At 43.6% G+C, this 18,760-nt stretch overlaps 1 protein-coding gene across 6 annotated transcripts in view; it reads left to right on the top strand.

Annotated features, from left to right (window-relative positions):
* Positions 1–18,760, top strand: part of DNM3 (dynamin 3) — a 325,491-nt gene that overhangs the window by 76,050 nt on the left and 230,681 nt on the right. For all 6 annotated transcript variants that reach the window (XM_034778298.1, XM_034778297.1, XM_034778295.1 and 3 more), the window contains exons 3-6: positions 3,185–3,334; positions 9,290–9,493; positions 11,114–11,212; positions 12,121–12,281. In XM_034778298.1, coding sequence (XP_034634189.1) covers positions 3,185–3,334; positions 9,290–9,493; positions 11,114–11,212; positions 12,121–12,281 — 614 coding nt within the window. The remainder of the gene's footprint in view (positions 1–3,184; positions 3,335–9,289; positions 9,494–11,113; positions 11,213–12,120; positions 12,282–18,760) is intronic.

Raw genomic sequence — 18,760 nt, 5'->3', positions numbered from 1 at the left:
CCTACCTACAAGAGCGACCCTCTAGCTTTGGGTCAGTATTCAGGTTCCCAAGGCCTTAGCTGCCTTTTTTGTCTTTCTACCCTGTCTGGGAGTGGAGAACAAATCTGGGGATATTTCAGAGAAGATTGGGGGTTGACAGTCTGCTGTGGATGCCTCACCAATTTTAGGATCCCCATCTTTCTCCAATCCCCCTACTGGGAGTAAGTTTCGAAACCCTGGGAAGTCCCTCCCTATGAGCACCAGGTATGGGAGTTTAGGGACTACACCTGCTGCTACCTCAGTAGTGTTCCCTTGGATCTCGATTTTTACTGGGATGGTGGGGTAGTAACTAACTGTCCCATGGACACATGTTATCCCCGTACGTTTAGCCTGCAGCAGCTGACTACGTTTCACGAGCTTCCCTGAGATAAGCGTGATAGCACTCCCCGAATCAACCAGTGCCGTGGTCCCTACCCCATTTAGTTTCACTGGTCTGGTATACATATGTAGGGTTAGTGAGACCCCCACAAGGTGGATTAGGGAACATGGATCTGCCCAGTTCCCCAGGTTACTTTGCATAGGCTCCTCAGCATTGGGACACTGTGCAGCTATGTGTCCCCACTCCCCGCAGGCATAACATCTGTATGGAGCCCTAGGTGTTCCCCGGTCTCTTGGTTTGGGCAGTCTAACATCATGATCCTCATCTCCCTCAGTGCTGTGACTCTTTGTGGCCTCTGATGGGCCTTCAGCCTCTCTCTTTTTCCACCTGGGCCCTCCTGGTGGCCCAGTCACCTGAACTTTAGGGCTTGGTGCTGCTAGTTTAACCCGGGGTGCCTCTTCCTTAATTGGTCGGGTCAGCTCCCTTGCTGTCCTTCACCTCCCTACCAGGACGACAACCTCGTCATAGGTAGAGGGTTCGTTCTGGCTTACCCAGGCACGAAGGTCTGGTGGTAGTCCCCTCATGTATTGGTCAATGACCAGAACCGCTAGTATCTCTTCTGGACTCCGGGACTCTGTTTGCAACCACTTTCGTGTGAGAGGGATGAGGTCATACAATTGGGACTACGGGGTTTTGTCTTCCTGGTACCTCCAACCGTGATACTGCTGGGCCCGCACTGCTGTCGTTACCCCAGATCTGGCCAGGATCTCTGCTTTCAGCTGGGGGTAGTCTGCCGCAGCCTCTTCAGGCCTCCCCACACAGGAATGGGGCAAGGATGCCAGACCACTGATCTCGAGGCCAGGCTTCCTGCAGGGCTGTCCTCTCAAAGGCCAGAAGGTATGCCTCTACGTCATCCTCCCATGTCATTTTCTGCAGCCAGTGGCTGGCCCATATGAGCCGCGTCCCATCATGGCCGTGATTCAGCTCTGTAAGGGACTTTACCTGGTTTACCAGTTCCCGCAACATAGCTCGGTATTGAGCAGCCTGGTCCATCAGCAGGCGATTAGTCTCTTGCTGCAGCCGCACTGCCTCCTGTTGGGCGGCTGCCTGGACATAGGTAGCCTCCTGCTGGGCCGCCGTAGCTTGTATCAGTGCCCGCACTGTCATCCATTGTGGTGAGAAAAAAAAAAAAACAAACCTCCCCCTTTTTTAAAAAAAAATCACCCTCTTTCTTCCACCGGGCTGTGCACCCGAAGATCCCACTTCTGACACCAGTGTGACAAAGTTCCTCCTCTATCTTGGTGCGTCCTGCGCCTATTAGCGGATTTTCTTGCCTCAGAGATTCACCATGTGGGTTGGAGAACAGCCCAGAGACCTTCCCCTCTGGAAGAACCCACAGTACAGGTCAATTGGGTGGTTTGGAGGGAACCCGGGCCCACCCTCTACTCCAGGTTCCAGCCCAGAGCCCTGTGGACTGCAGCTGTCTATAGTGCCTCCTGTAACAGCTGCATGATAGCTACAACTCTCTGGGCTTCTTTTCCATGGTCTCCTCCAAACACCTTCCTTATTCTCACCACAGGACCTTCCTCATGGTGTCTGATAATACTTGTGCTCCTCAGTCCTCCAGCAGCACACCCTAACCCTCTCACTCTCAGCTCCTTGTGCCTCTTGCTCCCAGCTCCTCACACTCACACCACAAACTGAAGTGAGCTCCTTTTAAAACCCAGGTGTCCTAATTAGCCTGCCTGCCTTAACTGGTTCTAGCAGGTTCCTGATTACTCTAGTGCAGCCCCTGCTCTTGTCACTCAGGGAACAGAAAACTACTCATCCAGTGACCAGTATATTTGCCCTCTACCAGACTCCTGTACCCCACTGGGGTCTGTCACATAACTTACTTTCATCCTTAAAGAGCAGCCCTCCATTTTTTGGGACCAAATACTTTACAAGCTTGAAGAATTTACAAATCTGATTGATCAGCTGTGATACTATATGAAATAAATCCACTTGTTCTTGTACAGCCAGTTCTAAAAAAGAATGGAAGTTACATTGGAGTTATTTAAATTGTCAAAGGCAAACCAGAAGGTTTTAGCTAGATGATCAACAAACAAAAAAATTTGCTGTGGAATTATGTTGCAGCATTTTTATACACCCTAAATTAGGGAATTAATTTCATTTTCCCCTATCTTAGCCCCCCAACATACACACTTTTTCAAATCAGAGGGATTACAAAAGTTTAGGGGGAAGAGGTTTTTTTTCTTTTGTTTTTCAGTCAGTTAACTATTGCTATTGATGCAAAAAAAAATTTGTTTAATTTCTTTGTACAGCTGAGCCAATAACATTTATTAGTGAGCAAATGACTTAGGGAAGATTCAAGAAACAGACTTTAGTACTGATTCATGTTGCGTTCCAGTAATCATAGTTCTCAATCCAGCTACTGTAGTCTCAATTGCTCTGTATTTGAGTCCCTAGCAAGTTTTTTTATTTTTTCACAATCTGCTCCTTATTCTGTTAATTTAAATTATATTTAGTCAATCCCTTCTTTATGCTGTTATTCCAGAATATCAGGTGCCAAAGATAAAAGTAATGAATTGCATCCAGTAAACCTTTTTGTTTGTTTGCTTTTTAAGCAAACCTTTCCATTCTGGGCTATTTTCATCTGTAGGAACCCTGCCTACACTGTTTGATCACCCACCTAACTTTTTTCCTGTGATCCTCAATGACTTCAACATGCTTTTCTAGAAGACTGTCTAGAGAACACAAAGGATGTGTCTTGTAATCTTCGAAATCTTTTGTGATATGTAAAGAGGCTATTGATGTTTGTTACAGAATATGCTGAGTTCCTACACTGCAAAGGGAGGAAGTTTACAGATTTTGATGAAGTTCGTCAAGAAATTGAAGCAGAAACAGACAGAGTGACCGGACTGAATAAAGGCATTTCTTCAATTCCTATTAATTTAAGAGTGTATTCCCCACATGGTAGGTAAAGTCATTCTACTCTGTATTCATGTAACTAATATTATATATTCTGTTTGTTCTCATTGCTTGACCAAAAAATTCCAGAGAGACACTATTGCTAAAATTGACTTTGAATGAAAGTTTTGAGGGTGTATAATTCATGTAACAGTATGTGTTCTGAAAAGGCTTCCTTTTGTTAGATTACTCCCTTTCCTGAACTTTCAACCCTGTCTATGCGAGGAAAGTGACGTATTGTAGACAGTGGATTGTCATCAACTGGCATAGAAAACAGTTAACAGTGCAGAGAGGACTAAACCATTTTAATCCTCATTGAAGAAAACTGGACTTCAGATGATCATCATATGCAACCCAGTTTTCAGACAGGCTAATTTGGACATGAAGCCATACCCACAGACGCACTGAAGTTTCCACTATAGCATGAAAGCTACATCCTGTAATGGTATTACAAACTGCATGAGGTAGACACGTATCCTAAGGCAATACACAGATAAGTTTTTATAAAAGTTTTGAGTAATCTGATGAAACTGCTTCAGTTTCAGCTAATTCTTAATTTGTTAGATATCACATGTTTAGATATACTAGAATATAAGGAGTTTATGAAAGCTGACAACTCTGCCTATGTTGCTTTTGGGATATGCATCCCTGCTTTGGTATTTCAGAATAACTAGTGAAAAAATATTGTTGTATTTCTTCTCCATTAACCTAGATAGGTCAGTTCTATATGAGATGATGAAGTGCAAAATTGAGTCTGCATTTTTAAAATAATAATCATATGATCTCCAGATAAACTCTCATCTACCTTTTAACAGAATTTTGTATTTTTTAACTTTTTGATCCGGAGATCCCGAAGCACTTTTGTAAATGTTAAGTATTTAGCTCCATTATAAATTTGTAGTTGTTGAAAATGTCACTTGGATGTCCCAAGACAATGCCTTTGATCTACTCAAGTTTTGATAAACTTAGGCATCGTAGGAACTTGTTGTTACAGCAGATACTGCTCTTGTTTTAATATTCTCATCAGTGGGGGTGTGTCAAGCTGCTCTATGTGGCATGGTTGCCACCAATATAGACCATATAGCATTAACTTCTCATGTGTCGGGTAGCTGGCAACCAATCGGGAGAAAATATGATTCCCCAGTTGTTTTCTCTTTTGCACATTAAAACAACGTATGCTGTTTGCTGAGGTGCCATTTTTTCTGTCTTCATCAATCCATATCATCTTGATCATGAACTGAAGAGCAAAATAATAGAAGTAGGGGAGGATAAGAAGAAGGTGCTTTATCTATAATCTATCTTTTCAGTCTTCCATAGTGGGTTCGTTCTGTACTTGTGGTCCTGGACCTTGCTTCAGTCTTGTGTGGGCCTGCCATAGCCTGTGGGAGCCAGGCTCAACTGCGTGACCATGATTCATAGCTCCCCAGTGGAACAAGCTGATTCTTTGGATATCTAGAAGAGCAATCTGAGCAAGAAGAAAGTTGGCTGTTACCACCCAAGGAACAGATCTTGGAGTCACTGTGGATAGTTCTTTGAAAACTTCTGCTAAATGCACTGCAGCAGTCAAGTAGGCTAACAGTATTCTAGAAAGTGTTAGGAAATAGATAGAAAATAGGATCGAGAATATCATAGTGCCACTATATAAATACATGGTATGCCTAGGCCTTGAATATTGTGTCCAATTCTGGTAGTCCAATCTCAAAAAGGATATAGTGGAACTGGAAAAGGTTCAGAGAAGGGCAACAAAGATGATCATAGATGTGGAACAGCTTCCATATAAGGAGGGACTACAAAGGTTAGGGCTGTTCATCTTAGAAAAGAGACAACTTGGATTCACTAAGGGCAAGTCATGCCTGACCAACCTGATTGCCTTCTATGATGAGATAACTGGCTCTGTGGATATGGGGAAAAGCAGTGGACGTGATATATCTTGACTTTAGCAAAGCTTTTGATATGGTCTCCCACAGTATTCTGCCAGCAAGTTAAAGTATGGATTGGATGAATGGACTATAAGGTGGATAGAAAGCTGGCTAGATTGTCGGGCTCAACGGGTAGTGATCAATGGCTCGATGTCTAGTTGGCAGCTGGTATCAAGCGGAGTGCCCCAAGGGTTGGTCCTGGGGCTGGTTTTGTTCAACATCTTTATTAATGATCTGGAGGATGGGATAGATTGCACCCTCAGCAAGTTCGCAGATTACACTAAACTGGGGGGAGAGGTAGATATTCTGGAGGGTAGGGATGGGGTCCAGAGTAACCTAGATAAATTGGAGGATTGGGCCAAAGGGAATCTGATGAGGTTCAACAAGGACAAGTGCAGAGTCCTGTATTTAGGATGGAAGAATCCCATGCACTGCTACAGGCTGGGGACTGACTGGCTAAGCAACAGTTGTGTAGAAAAGGACCTGAGGATTACAGTGGATGAGAAGCTGGATATGAGTCAGCAGTGTGCGCTTGTTGCCAAGAAGGCTAACGGCATATTGGGCTGCATTAGTACGAGCATTGCCAGCAGATCAAGGGAAGTGATTATTCCCCTCTATTCGGCACTGGTGAGGCCACATCTGGAGTATTGCGTCAGTTTTGGTCCTCCCACTACAGAAAGGATGTGGACAAATTGGAGAGAGTCCAGCGGAGGGCAACAAAAATTATTAGGGGGCTGGGGCACATGACTTACGAGGAGAGGTTGAGGGAATGAAATTAATAGGCAGCAGGTTTAATACTCACAAGAGGAAGTAATTTTTCACACAGCTATCCTGTGCAACTCAATGTCATGGGATATCGTGATGGCCAAAAGTATAACTGGGTTAAAAAAAGAACTGGATAAGTACATGGAGGATAGATCAATCAATGGCTACTAGCCAAGATGATTAGGGATGCAACCCCATACTCTGGGTGACCCTAAACCTCTGACTACCAGAAGCAAGGAGTGGAAGACGGGTGGATTACTCTGTGATCACTCTGTAATCACCCTGTTCTGTATGCACCCCCTGAAAGTCTGGTACATGCCTCTGTTGGGCAAGATGGACCCTAGTCTGACCCAGTATGGTATCTCTTGTGTTCCTATGGGATCTTCTGCCTGGAGTTTTGGTGTCTTTCCAATGGGGTAATCCAGTGGGCCAACTCTCCCATCCCCATTTTCTGGCTCCCAGCAGCTGGTGAGCTCACTGTCTCCAAGTTGATCCTATGGGAGGGGTGTGTAGTAGGATCAAAATATGAGTATGCCGTCTCTCTTTCTTTTTCTCTGCCACACACACATCTTCTCACTCTGATAATTTCCTGCCCCTGTGAGTGGTCAGATTAGCTATGACAGAATTCCAGCTCCTGCAAATATCGTGGCATTGATGCATGCTCATCTGATTGGGCCACACTGCAGGGGTTTCTTAGCTGAACCTTTGGGGGGGGAGGCGGGACAGGAGAGGAATGTATTGGCCTTCCTTAAGGTACTCACACTTCTGTTCAAGTGGGCTGAGGAAAAACCCGGGATCTTTAAAAGCTCTGCTTGTTTCAGACTTACTCTTCCTTTAGGCATACTGATTAAGCAGGGCTAAAATACACCTGGGAGAATGGGAAATCACAAAAGTGTTTGAGTGACTCGCTTCCTAGACATGACTGTCAATAAATCTGTCCACTCCTATCTCTAATCACCTGCTTCACAGGTACGGATGTCTAAAAGTCTTGTTTTAAGGTCTTTTATTTTTGCAGTCTTCTGGATTTGGGAAACAGCCTCTGCCATCTCACCTCTGCTCCTAAAATGGGTAGTCATAAAGAAAAAAGATAGACATGGATGCTTCTTGATCCTAACTGCCCAAATGTCTGAGAAATACTCTGCACTTCTCATACAGTTGGACGTGCATGTTGGTGTTGGTTAGTGCTTTTGCCATTTATGTGAAAAAGAAAGTGGAAGTTAGAGCCATGATGGGCAGCTGAGCCCACTGGATGGGGACAGGAAGTTCTGCCTTTCGCTATGTAAGGAATCGGCAGCCCTTAAAGCTCTTCAGTGATGGCTCATCCTGACTCATGCTGGAGGCACAAAATACAAGAGTATGAATCTATTACAACTTTTTACCTGTAAACTTTCTCAGTAATCTTTATCACAAGCTTTCTAAAGGAGAAAGCTTCCAAGTATTTCCTCTTCCACTAAGTCCAGTCCAGCCTCCAACTTGCTCCTCGGCCAGTTTCCTCATTGCTAAAACTTCAGAATCTCTCTACTAGAACAGTGGCCTCCATCTTGGGCCAGCCAAGGAGAAAATTCCATTGTAAGCTCTTTAGAGCCATCACCTGTTGTGCCATCAACACATTCCTTAAGCACCACTGCCTGGATCCCAACCCATCAGCCAGCAAAGCTTTCTATCAGTTGGTGCTTCGGTCAGTTCTGCCTCAGAAATCCAAGAGCTGCTTTTCTCAAGGAGAGTCAGTGTAAGCTTTTAGAAGCTAGGCTGGATCTTGTCTCCCTCCCCTCCCACCTTTGCTTGGCGCTCTGGTAGTTGCGGGGCACTGCTAGTTAGATTCGTGGTCTGTACCAGCGACAGACATCTCACAATAAAACAATTTTTTCATACCTGCTAAATGTTTTCTATTGTGGGACTCCTCCAGTATAAACACGTGCTCAGGATGCTCCAGCTGCGAAGGAACTCAGAAAAATAGCTAGAGCTTGGTGTACCATTTAGATTAGCCCTGGATTTTCAGTTTGGGAAGCTGGCAGCTGAGAAGCCTGCTTGGAGGATGATCAGATGAGGACTGTATGTGAAAATTCATCTTTCAGATGGACTGCCACCTGACCTAATTGATAGGTAAGATGGGAATGTTCCATGGTCTCTATTGATATTGGCACACGATGGATAAATGGGAGAAAAACAAGTTTTACTTGCCCTAAAATCCTAATCAGTTGCACATATACAAAATGGAAAATGACTGCCTAGGAAGGAGTACTGCAGAAAGGGATCAGGCCCTGTGGGGGTCATACTGGATCACAAGTTAAATATGAGTGAACAGTGTAACACTGTTGCAAAAAAAGCAAACATCAGTCTGGGATGTATTAGCAGGAATTTGTAAGCAAGACACAAGAAGTAATTCTTCCGATCTACTCCACACTGATTAGGCCTTAACTGGAGTATTGTGGCCAGTTCTGGGTGCCACCTTTCAGGAAAGATGTGGACAAATTCTGGAAAGTCCAGAGGAGAGAAATAAAAATGATTAAAGGTCTCAAAAACATGACCTATGAGGGAAGATTTGAAAAAAAAAATGGGGTTGTTTAGTTTGTAGAGGGGACATAACAGTTTTCAAGTACATAAAAGGTTGTTACAAGGAGGCGGGAGGAAAAATGTTCTTGTTAACCTCTGAAAATAGGACAAGAAGTAATGGGCTTAAATTGCGGCAAGGGTGGTTTAGGTTGGCCATTAGGAAAAATTTCCTAACTTTCAGGGTAGTTAAGCACTAGAATAAATTGCCTCAGGAGGTTGTGGAGTATCCATCATTGGAGATTTTTAGGAGCTGGTTAGACAAACACCTGTCAGGGATGGTCTAGATAATACTTAGTCCTGCCATGAGTGCGGGGGACTGGACTAGATGACCTCTTGAGGTCCCTTCCAGTCCTATGTGCCAACATGGGCACAACTCTTTGAAAATTCTGCCTTTAATGTTTAATTATGATCTTACAGATATATAATTGGAAGGTGATTATGCCAAACAATGTAATTTGTAGGTTGTGACAAGCAGTTCCAAACTGGAACAAAACCAGATTTCATAATGTTGAAATCTTCTGTGACATGGAATTGCCAATCTTGGCACAGCTCTAGTTGTGTGTGCTTATAAAATAATGTTCAAAAGCCTTTGAAAATTGATACATCTACAGTATTTGAATTATGGCTCCCCCCTAGAACTTCAGACTTGGATCATCTTTTTATTCTCTTTAGGTGTGTAAAGTGTTAACAACAAGCCTTTTGGTCTTATGCTCTTTCTCTTTAGTGCTAAGCCTGACCCTTGTTGATTTGCCTGGAATCACTAAAGTGCCAGTAGGGGATCAACCTCCAGATATAGAGCAACAGATCAGAGACATGATTATGCAGTTCATTTCTCGTGAAAACTGTCTGATTCTGGCGGTGACTCCAGCCAACACTGATCTTGCCAACTCAGATGCATTGAAGTTAGCTAAAGAAGTAGACCCTCAAGGTAAGTGTGAGTGGATGTAAACCTTTCCTGCTCTCAGATACCATTGATTAAAATATATCTTGTAGTTTACTGTGGTGAATCATGCATTTAACAGTGCAAGAAAACTCATTACTCATAACTAAAAATTTTGTACTGATTTCAACATCTGAAGAAGAATAGGAATTCTGCGCATGCAGCATAATTCAGTAAATTGTATTATCAACTGAAGTCTAAAAATAACCAGTGTATGGTAATTTGAGTGAAGTATGAAATATACCTAATTGGAAATTCTTGTGACAGGGCCTCTGCCAGCCGAGGGGGTCTGTATTGCATCTTGTACCATGGGGCCTTGATGCTGATTGGGGTGCCTGGGTGCTACTGTACTATAAATGTTAGAAGGATGTTTGTTTTCTTGGCATGCCTTGCTTACTGATGTGACTATGTAATGAATCAACACATACAGCAGGAGTAAATGCAATTTGTCTTGGCAATGTAATAACACAGTGGTTCTCAACCAGGGGTACAAATACCCCTGGGGGTACTCAGAGTTCAACAAGGGGGTACATCAACTCCTCTAGATATTTGCCTAGTTTTACAACAGGCTACATAAAAAACATTAGCGAAGTCAGTACAAACTAAAATTTCATACAGATAATGACTTGTTTATACTGCTCTATATACTATACACTGAAATGCAAGTACAATATTTATATTCCAATAGATTTTAGAATTATATGGTAAAAATGAGAATGGAAGCAGTTTTTCAGTGCTGTGACACTTTTTTGTATTTTTATGTCTGTTTTTGTAAGCAAGTAGTTTTTAAATGAGGTGAAACTTGGGGGTACACCAGAGAAATTAAACCCCTGAAAGGGATACAGTAGTCTGGAAGGTTGAGAGCCACTGTAATAACAATGTGCTGCCATCTGGTGGATTAGAATTCAAGAGTCTGACTTGGTAGAGCTGGGAGCATTCTGTATTACTGCAAGAGGCCCCCACTCCCCACCAATTCAAAAGAAGTGCTGACAGGCTCAAGAGAGCCATGTTCATCTTTTGCCTGGTGGGGCTATGACTACATTACCTTGAGAGTGAGTAATGCAAATTTAAAAAACAAAAAAGTGGGTGTGGAGTCCAAGAGGGGCTTGATGGCCTAATGGGAAAGGCTCTGTTACCACAGTCGGAACTATAGTGCTAGCAGTCAGTGCTAGCATGCAAGCTCCCTGCCTCGCTATCTGGCACACCTTAACTGATTCCTGTACCTGGCTCTGCGTATGGTCAGTACGCCCAAACCGACTTCTGCTATCTCATTTATCAGCTGTTGGCTCTGTGCATGTGGGTGGTGGATGGACACTGACTTGGCTCCCTGCTCCCACCCTGCCCCTGGGTCTGGAATGGACAGGTGGTTTTTTATTTTTTATTTTTTTTAATTAAAAAATAAATAAATAAAAATTAAAATGACAGATTAAAGATGCAGTTCTCTTGCATTAAACTCCATTGCAGAGCCATTGGAATAGTGAGAAAATACTCAGTTCTTCCCTACCAAGTAAACTCAGTACCAGAGAGTAAGGTTTAATTGATTGGTTTTCCGCATCATAAATGATATTTCACTATTTTGTGTGTGTGTGGGGGGGTTTGGTGATGCAGGCCTGAGAACCATTGGTGTAATCACAAAACTGGATTTGATGGATGAAGGAACTGATGCAACAGAGATTCTGGAGAACAAGTTGCTCCCTCTTCGTAGAGGTAAGAATATTAAACTCCCATGTACCAATTGCTTCTGTAGCAAAGTGGTGATGAGGAAGGTAGACATTTGGTAAATTAACAGAAGATTGGTTTTAATGGAGTGCTCGGTTAGAAAATCTCTGCGGCTGACCTTCAGATTACAGTAGAGATTGTGCTCATAGCCTTTATCATCCCGCTAAGCTGTGAAAAAATAAATGTAAGAGGAGATAGTGCCCAAAATACACAATGGAGGGGGGGGGAAAATCAACTAAGACCTCAGAACAGGCTGGATGAGGTGTAATGAGAAATATGAGTGTAAGTTACCTGCAAATTTCCTTTTCTGTGACAATGTCTGTTGTTCCTCGCAATGTGTGGGAGTGCCTTGATGCAGTCTGGAAGCAGCCGCTGGATCTTTGATAATGTCATTGCAGTCTAAGCTCTGCCCCTTTCCAAAAGCTTTTCAGATGATCGTTTATAGAGCTAGAGAGACATGTTCATTTCCACCATTAAAATAATACAAAAGTAATATTGAAATCTAACCCAGTTTCACCAGGTAGATCAGTCCCCTTTTTTCTTTTCTCAACACCCCAGAAAACAAACCAGCCAGAGAGGGATCAGACCAGAAGACAGGAAAGTCAATATCAAGACCTCCTATTTTCTTATCCTGTTTGTTACCCTTCTGCCACATCCTCCTCTTATTCCCTTGGAATGCCAAATCAGTGCAAGTGATATTTTCTCCCCATTTAAACCTGCTTTCTGACCATCTTACCCCCAATATTTAACTTACACCACCATTTCAGTCATCACTGAATTTGAATTAGTGACTTCCATGGAAGGTGTGCCCACATACGCTAAGCCAAGCTAGCATGTACACTGCACTGTGAGGAATAACAGCATTGACTTACAGAGTTGTTTTGATCTCGTTTTAGGGTATATTGGAGTTGTAAACAGAAGTCAGAAAGACATTGATGGGAAGAAGGATATTAAGGCAGCCATGCTGGCAGAAAGGAAATTCTTCCTTTCCCATCCAGCTTACAGGCATATGGCAGACCGGATGGGAACACCATATCTGCAGAAAGTTCTAAATCAGGTACAAGCAAGTGTGTGTGTGTGTGTGTGTACAGGACCAGTAAAAAATGCTGTATTAAAATCACTGAATCAGGTGCATTTGCAACATTCTTTCCTGTTTATAACACTGTATTTTCCCCAACATATCACAGGCAAAACAGTGCATTATGTATGAAACTCACTGCAAAGAGTACAGGAATCAATCTCCCCCGCCGCCTTGCCAGTGTATTGCAGGAGTCATTCCGTTGAAGTCAGTGGAGTTTAAATCATTGTGCTAGACATACATTACCAAGAATGGTGACCCTTTTGTTTAAATTTATAACCACCTCTTTCATGTTACTCTCAAGCATCAGAACATCACTTGGGCTCATTATACTGACCTCTGGTTTTTTAAGCGGCCTAGCTTGAAAACATGACTCATATCACATTGTCTGATTTAAAGTTCCCAAAGAAGAAAACTCTAGGCAGTCCATCTGACCCTAGATAAAGAACGCATTTGCCTGTCTCCCTCAATGTGTTACTTCAGGTTAAGGATTAGATTATGGCACTAGCCACAACTGTGTGTAAGGGGTAATATGGAGCTAGAAGCTACCCCAAGGAGGGCTGGGGTGGGTTGGGGGGGGGGTTTGGAATTATCCCCCCAGGAGACACAGTTGCTCCATGGAACACATTGGGTGCTCATGCTGCACCTTTGTTTGGTCTCTGGGGCAGTGAATAGGGGTGCAGGGTCTTAGCCCTGTCTCCTCATCTGCATTGAGGTGATTTGTGACCCCAAGGGAACACAGAACAGTTCTTGTGATTGGTTGAAGTCTCTAATGAATATCCCCTGGAGAACAGCATGGTAGATCACACCTTCCTCCAGCTGGGAAATTAGAGGCTGATCCATTTGTCACTCACCTGAACAAGAAACTATCAATGTACTATTCTGCCAAGGGATACTTTTTCTATCCACAGTGGAGGGGAGTCTGGAAACCGTTTACCACTACTTCTGGTAGCAAAGGTACCGACCAAGCTCGGGGGGGGCCAAGGGTTGACTGAACTTGATAACCTTCTTTTGGCTGAGACAGATGGTTCTCAGCCCAGCTGTGGATGATATTGGCTTATCCAGTGGAATGGGAACCAGGCAGTCTTTTGATAGTGTAAAATTCCAGAGGCATGATGTTTCTTAGCAAATGTCTCAAGTCTTCCTGGTTTATCTGAAAGAGTCTACTAAAAGGGTTTAAAATCATAAAGGTGTGTTATTTGGTGTGCGTGGCCCCACATGGATCCCTTTATAACTGGTCACTTCCTCCGGGCCCCATCCTTCCCTTTCCCCAAAAATTCAACCAAACTAATTGTCTGCTAGATTTAAAGACCGATTCCATTCATGTTCATTTTGGTAATTCTCTTGGACTACCATGAATTTGTTGAAAGGTAAACTAAGTCTCTCTTCAGCAACTTGTTATCGGGCTAATGTGGGCATATTGAATTTGACACCCCCTATTTAAAAAGTCTTGTGTTGTTGGATATTAATATAACCCTGACAAAACTGATGGTGCCTCTTTTTGAGCAACACATTTCCTACGAGCTCAAATTTCCTATATTGGCTTGTTTACCTAAGAGGCATAGACATGGAAATATACATTAAGCATAGGAATGGAAATAACCTTGAGAAAGTTAAGGAAGAATAGTGAAGGGTCATCATAGTAGGGGACGACCAGCGATGAGATAGATGGATAGTCACTGGAAGGTTAGCTGCTGAGAGTTCCAAGTTAGTGATGGATTGTGAAGGCTTCTGAAAATTCTGCTATGATGTCACCGATATTCAGGCATGAATAAATTGATTTATTACTTTCTTAATTCTGTTGGCTTGTAGCGGGTGAGTGAAATACAGATTCTAGTGACTGATCGACCTCATACCAAGTTTGAAAAGGATAAGATGATGCTCTGAATGCATCTCTAAGTTCCTTATTGAAAGTAGTGTCAGAGTTCCAACTTAATGAGCTGATCATCTTGCCAATGTTCTTCCCACTTCTGCTTGCTCATCTCGTTGAAACTTTTACCAGGTTTAGTGTCACAAGGTTCTTGGCTCTTTATTTAAAGAAGAATAAGGGCCTTAGAAAGTCCACCTGGTTCTTTGTTTCCTTTGACTTCAGTTAACAAGTGCCAATAACTGCTGCTATTTCCAAGAGGAACAAGAATAAATCGCTGGCATTTCTCACTACAGTGACTTGGCAGGCCTGCAATCTGATGGCTGTGTTGAGGCATGTTCTGTTTGAGTTAGAGCAACCTCTAGAGAGGAATACCAGGTCAGTTTATCTGTGATACAAAGCTTATTTCTGAGACAGGGTGGCAGAACTCTCATGCATCGTACAGGTTTGCTTTTGTTTGGAATGTTTTTGTTTTGGTCACTTTTGGGGGTTTATTTTAGGTTAAAATAGTTAAACTTCTCATTATTGTAGGGAGCTGTCTTATTACTTCCAAATTACTTTAATTTACTTAGACGAATTTTAATTAATTACTGGTGAGTTGGCTACTTTACAAAAACACAGTCTGCTATGCCCGTCGGTATTCATTGTTGGAATTCTGTGGGGTTTTCTTTGAATGGAAGGGGTTATGCTGTAGAGATCCATATAAGTACCATTCATATGAAGCATGTTGTTATTACACGTGCTGGTGCCTGTGCTTATCTGATTGAAATTTAAATGTCTCTGGATCCACAAGATGGTGCTCAAATGAAACTCCAGAGTGTGATTCTATGGGGAAAATAGCTCATTGAACTCTGTTTACAGGTTTTTCTGAACAATAATTTATTCCTGGTTTGTTTTAGAGGGAGAAATAATAGAGGATTTATTTGTAACATAGATTAAAAAAAAACCCTTTTGTTCTTAAGCAATGAGCTGTGGTTATTTGTGTATGATCTGTTACATCTTTGTCCATTAAAAATGGAAGACCCTCCCCCCCGGCATCACTTGGGCAAATAGGAAATGCACTAGTAACTTCTCTTGTTAGTAGCTTCTTCTGTTGGATGTTTATAAAACTAGGACACTGAGATACAAAATCAAACCAAACTTGCACCTTTCCAAATTGCTAGATTTGGTGATGTTTGGAATGTGATGAGAGGTCAGTTAGTGTAAAGATGAAAACCAACTGAAGTAATTCTTGACCTTTGCCAGATATTGATTGGATGTTGTATATAGCAACCACCTCCTCCTTCCTGAATTTTTATCCATCTTTGTGCCCCTGAATCCAGTGCACTTTACTTCGTAAATACAGTATCGTATTTATTTGTTTCATCGTTACTATTGACTTGTTTCAGACATGCCCCAAAATGCATTAAAATATTTTAAAAAATCATTCTTCTTACAGAGCATCCAAAATGTGCTTGGAACTGTACAAAACAGAAGTGGCCCATGGCCCAATGAGTTTACAGTCTAATTAGACATTGATAGTACAGGTCTTACCACAGTACACATGGAAACTATAAATGAGCAAAGGTCAGGCCTTCATGCAGTCAGTGAGTTTTGTTTATGAATTTGTTTTCCCCCTTTGCTTCCTGCTTTTCCACTCTCCAGTGCTTTCAGGATTACCAATGAAAGTCAAGATAAAGTGATATAAGGCAAGATTTTTTTTCCCATATAGCTGTTGGTACTAAAAGCAGCTAAACTGTATGTTAGAATGCTTTCTCTTCACCCTCTCTCCATGTTCTGTCTGCAGAAGTGTGAAGTGAAGACAATGTGATAGCTCTACACACTGGCAGAGTCTGTTTCCCAGTGTTCTGTTCCTAGCTCTGAGGCTGCAGAGCCTTGCCTGCATCCCCGTTCCCCATTCTCTCCTTCTCCTTCTTCTTAGCAGGCCCAAATATAACTGCAATTCACACCTACAGTCACACTGGGAAGGGTAAGGAATGAGGTTGTGCTGCAGTCAGGGATGGGCATTTGATTGATTTTTTTTTTTTAGTGTTTTATACTTTCCCCCCAAGCCCCTTTGCCCCTCCTGACTGGTTGCTTGACTTTGCCTTGAGATAGGTAGGGTTACCATATGTCTGGATTTCCCCGGACATGTCCGGCTTTTTTGTCTACAAATAGCCATCCGGAGGGATTTCTAAAAATCTAAAAATGTCCGGGATTTCCCCCCGGTCGGCTATTCACAGACAGAAAAGCGGCAGCCAAGTGCCGCTCGGCAGCCAAAGCCCCTTCCCTGCTCCCCCCCATCCCCTGCAGCCTTACTACGCCGTCCAGCCCCGCAGCTGTCTTCCCCCTCCTCTCCTCCCCTGAACGCTCCGCCCCCCTGCTCCTCCCCTTCCCCCACTTCCTGCGAATCAGATCTTCACGGGAAGTCTGAAAAGAAGCAGGGGCAGGCGCGTGGCAGCAGCAGGTAAGCTGGGGCAGAGGCTTATTCCATTGGATAAGCCAATATCCCAGGCTAACAAACAGACCTATATACGAACACTGTAAAACAGTGGTGCCCGCTTTAGCCTGAGGGCCAAATGTTATCTTAAAAAGACCCAGAGGCTCCAGTCAATGTTGGGGCCGTTCCTTTGCCCTGTTCAGTTCTCTTTTCACAAAGGGAGAAGAAACCACCTACAAGTCTTCTGCTAGGGGACAGGGAGCTATAACTTGTGGCTGGTTCTCAGTTGCTTCTTTCTTCTGCTGCCCTGTATGGGATAGGGGAGCAATTCTCAAATACACGCTGTCCTAGGTTCAGAAAGAGCTGATTGAGCAGCTATCCTGCTTTCCTTGAGCCTCCCACAGCCTGACAGGGAAGGGGTTGATGGAGCAGAGCTGCTCCCGGGGCTGTAGGAGAACGTGCCCCTTATTTCCTCACTGTAATAACAAGGCTGATTCAAATACTATTTAAAAGTAGAGGGTGGGGTTCAAGGAATGTGTTTGTTTTTTTTCAGTATATACAAATACACATCATCTTAACACAGCTCTCCTCAAAGGCCCCAATTCAGAGACTTGAGGGCCGCACGTTGGATACCAGTGCTGTATATATGGGTAAATAATGCAATAGAGACTCTCCAATAGTACAGATATGGCCTTCTGGGAGAAAACATTTCAGTAGAGTAGCCAGGATTTACCATATTGTCCTAGGAGCAATTTGTGCATTTCCAAAACCCTCTGGTAGGGTTGGAGGTGGCTAGAAAGAACATGTTCAAGCTGTGGATGGATTTGAGCCCTTTGACCATTACTTGAAGGGTCCATGTATGATAGAATCATAGAATATCAGGCTTGGAAGGGATCTCAGGAGGTCATCTAGTCCAACCCCCTGCTCAAAGCAGGACCAATGCCCAACTAAATCATCCCAGCCAGGGCTTTGTCAAGCCTGACGTTAAAAACCTCTAAGGAAGGAGATTCCACCACCTGCCTAGGGTTAGGTCTACACTGGCTGGGGGGAGGGGGGAAAGAGGTCGACCTAAGATATGCAACTTCCGCTACGTGAATAGCGTAGCTGAAGGTGGCATATTTTAGGTCGATTTACCTGGCCGTGAGGACGGCGGCAAGTCGACCGTTGCCACTCCCTCGTCGACTCTGCTTCCGCCTCTTGCCACGGTGGAGTTCCGGAGTCGACGACAGAGTGATCGGGGATAAATGGATCCCCGATAGATCGATCACTACCCGCCGATCCGGCTGGTAGTGTAGACGTACCCTTAATAACCCATTCCAGTGCTTCACAACCTTCCTGGTGAAAAAGTTTTTCCTAATATCCAACCTAAACCTCCCCCACTGCAACTTGAGACCATTACTCCTGGTTCTGTCATTTGCTACCACTGAGAACAGTCTAGATCTATCCTCTTTGGAACCCCCTTTCAGGTCATTGAAAGCAGCTATCAAATCCCCCCTCATTCTTCTCTTCTGCAGACTAAATAATCCCAGTTCCCTCAGCCTCTCCTCATAAGACATGTGCTCCACCCCCTAATCATTTTTGTTGCCCTCCGCTGGACTCTTTCCAATTTTTCCATATCCTTCTTGTAGTGTGGGGCCCAAAACTGGACACAGTACTCCAGCTGAGGCCTCACCAATGCCGAATAGAGAGGAATGATCACATCCCTCAATCTGCTGGCAATGCTCCTACATATACAGTCCAAAATGCCGTTAGCCTTCTTGGCAACAAGGGCATACTGTTGACTCATATCCAGCTTCTCATCCACAGTAACCCCTAGGTCCTTTTCTGCAGAACTGCAGCCTAGCCACTTGGTCCCTAGTCTGTTCATGGGATTCTTCCATCCTAAGTGCAAGATTCTGCACTTGTCCTTGTTGAACCTCATCAGATTTCTTTTGGCCCAATCCTCTAATTTGTCTAGGTCCCTCTGTATCCTATCCCTACCCTCCAGTGTATCTACCACTCCTTCCAGTTTAGTGTAATCTGCAAACTTGCTGAGAGTGCAATCTATCCCATCCTCCAGATCTTTAATGAAGGTATTGAATAAAACTGATGCCAGGACTGACCCTTGGGGCACTCTGCTTGATACCGGCTGCCAAGTAGACATGGAGCCATTGATCACTACCCGTTGAGCCC

This window comes from Trachemys scripta, chromosome 8 (assembly GCF_013100865.1).
Source record: "Trachemys scripta elegans isolate TJP31775 chromosome 8, CAS_Tse_1.0, whole genome shotgun sequence".
Taxonomy (NCBI): domain Eukaryota; kingdom Metazoa; phylum Chordata; order Testudines; family Emydidae; genus Trachemys; species Trachemys scripta.
The sequence above is the reverse complement of the archived record's forward strand: the minus strand, read 5'-3'. Positions and strand labels throughout refer to the sequence as shown.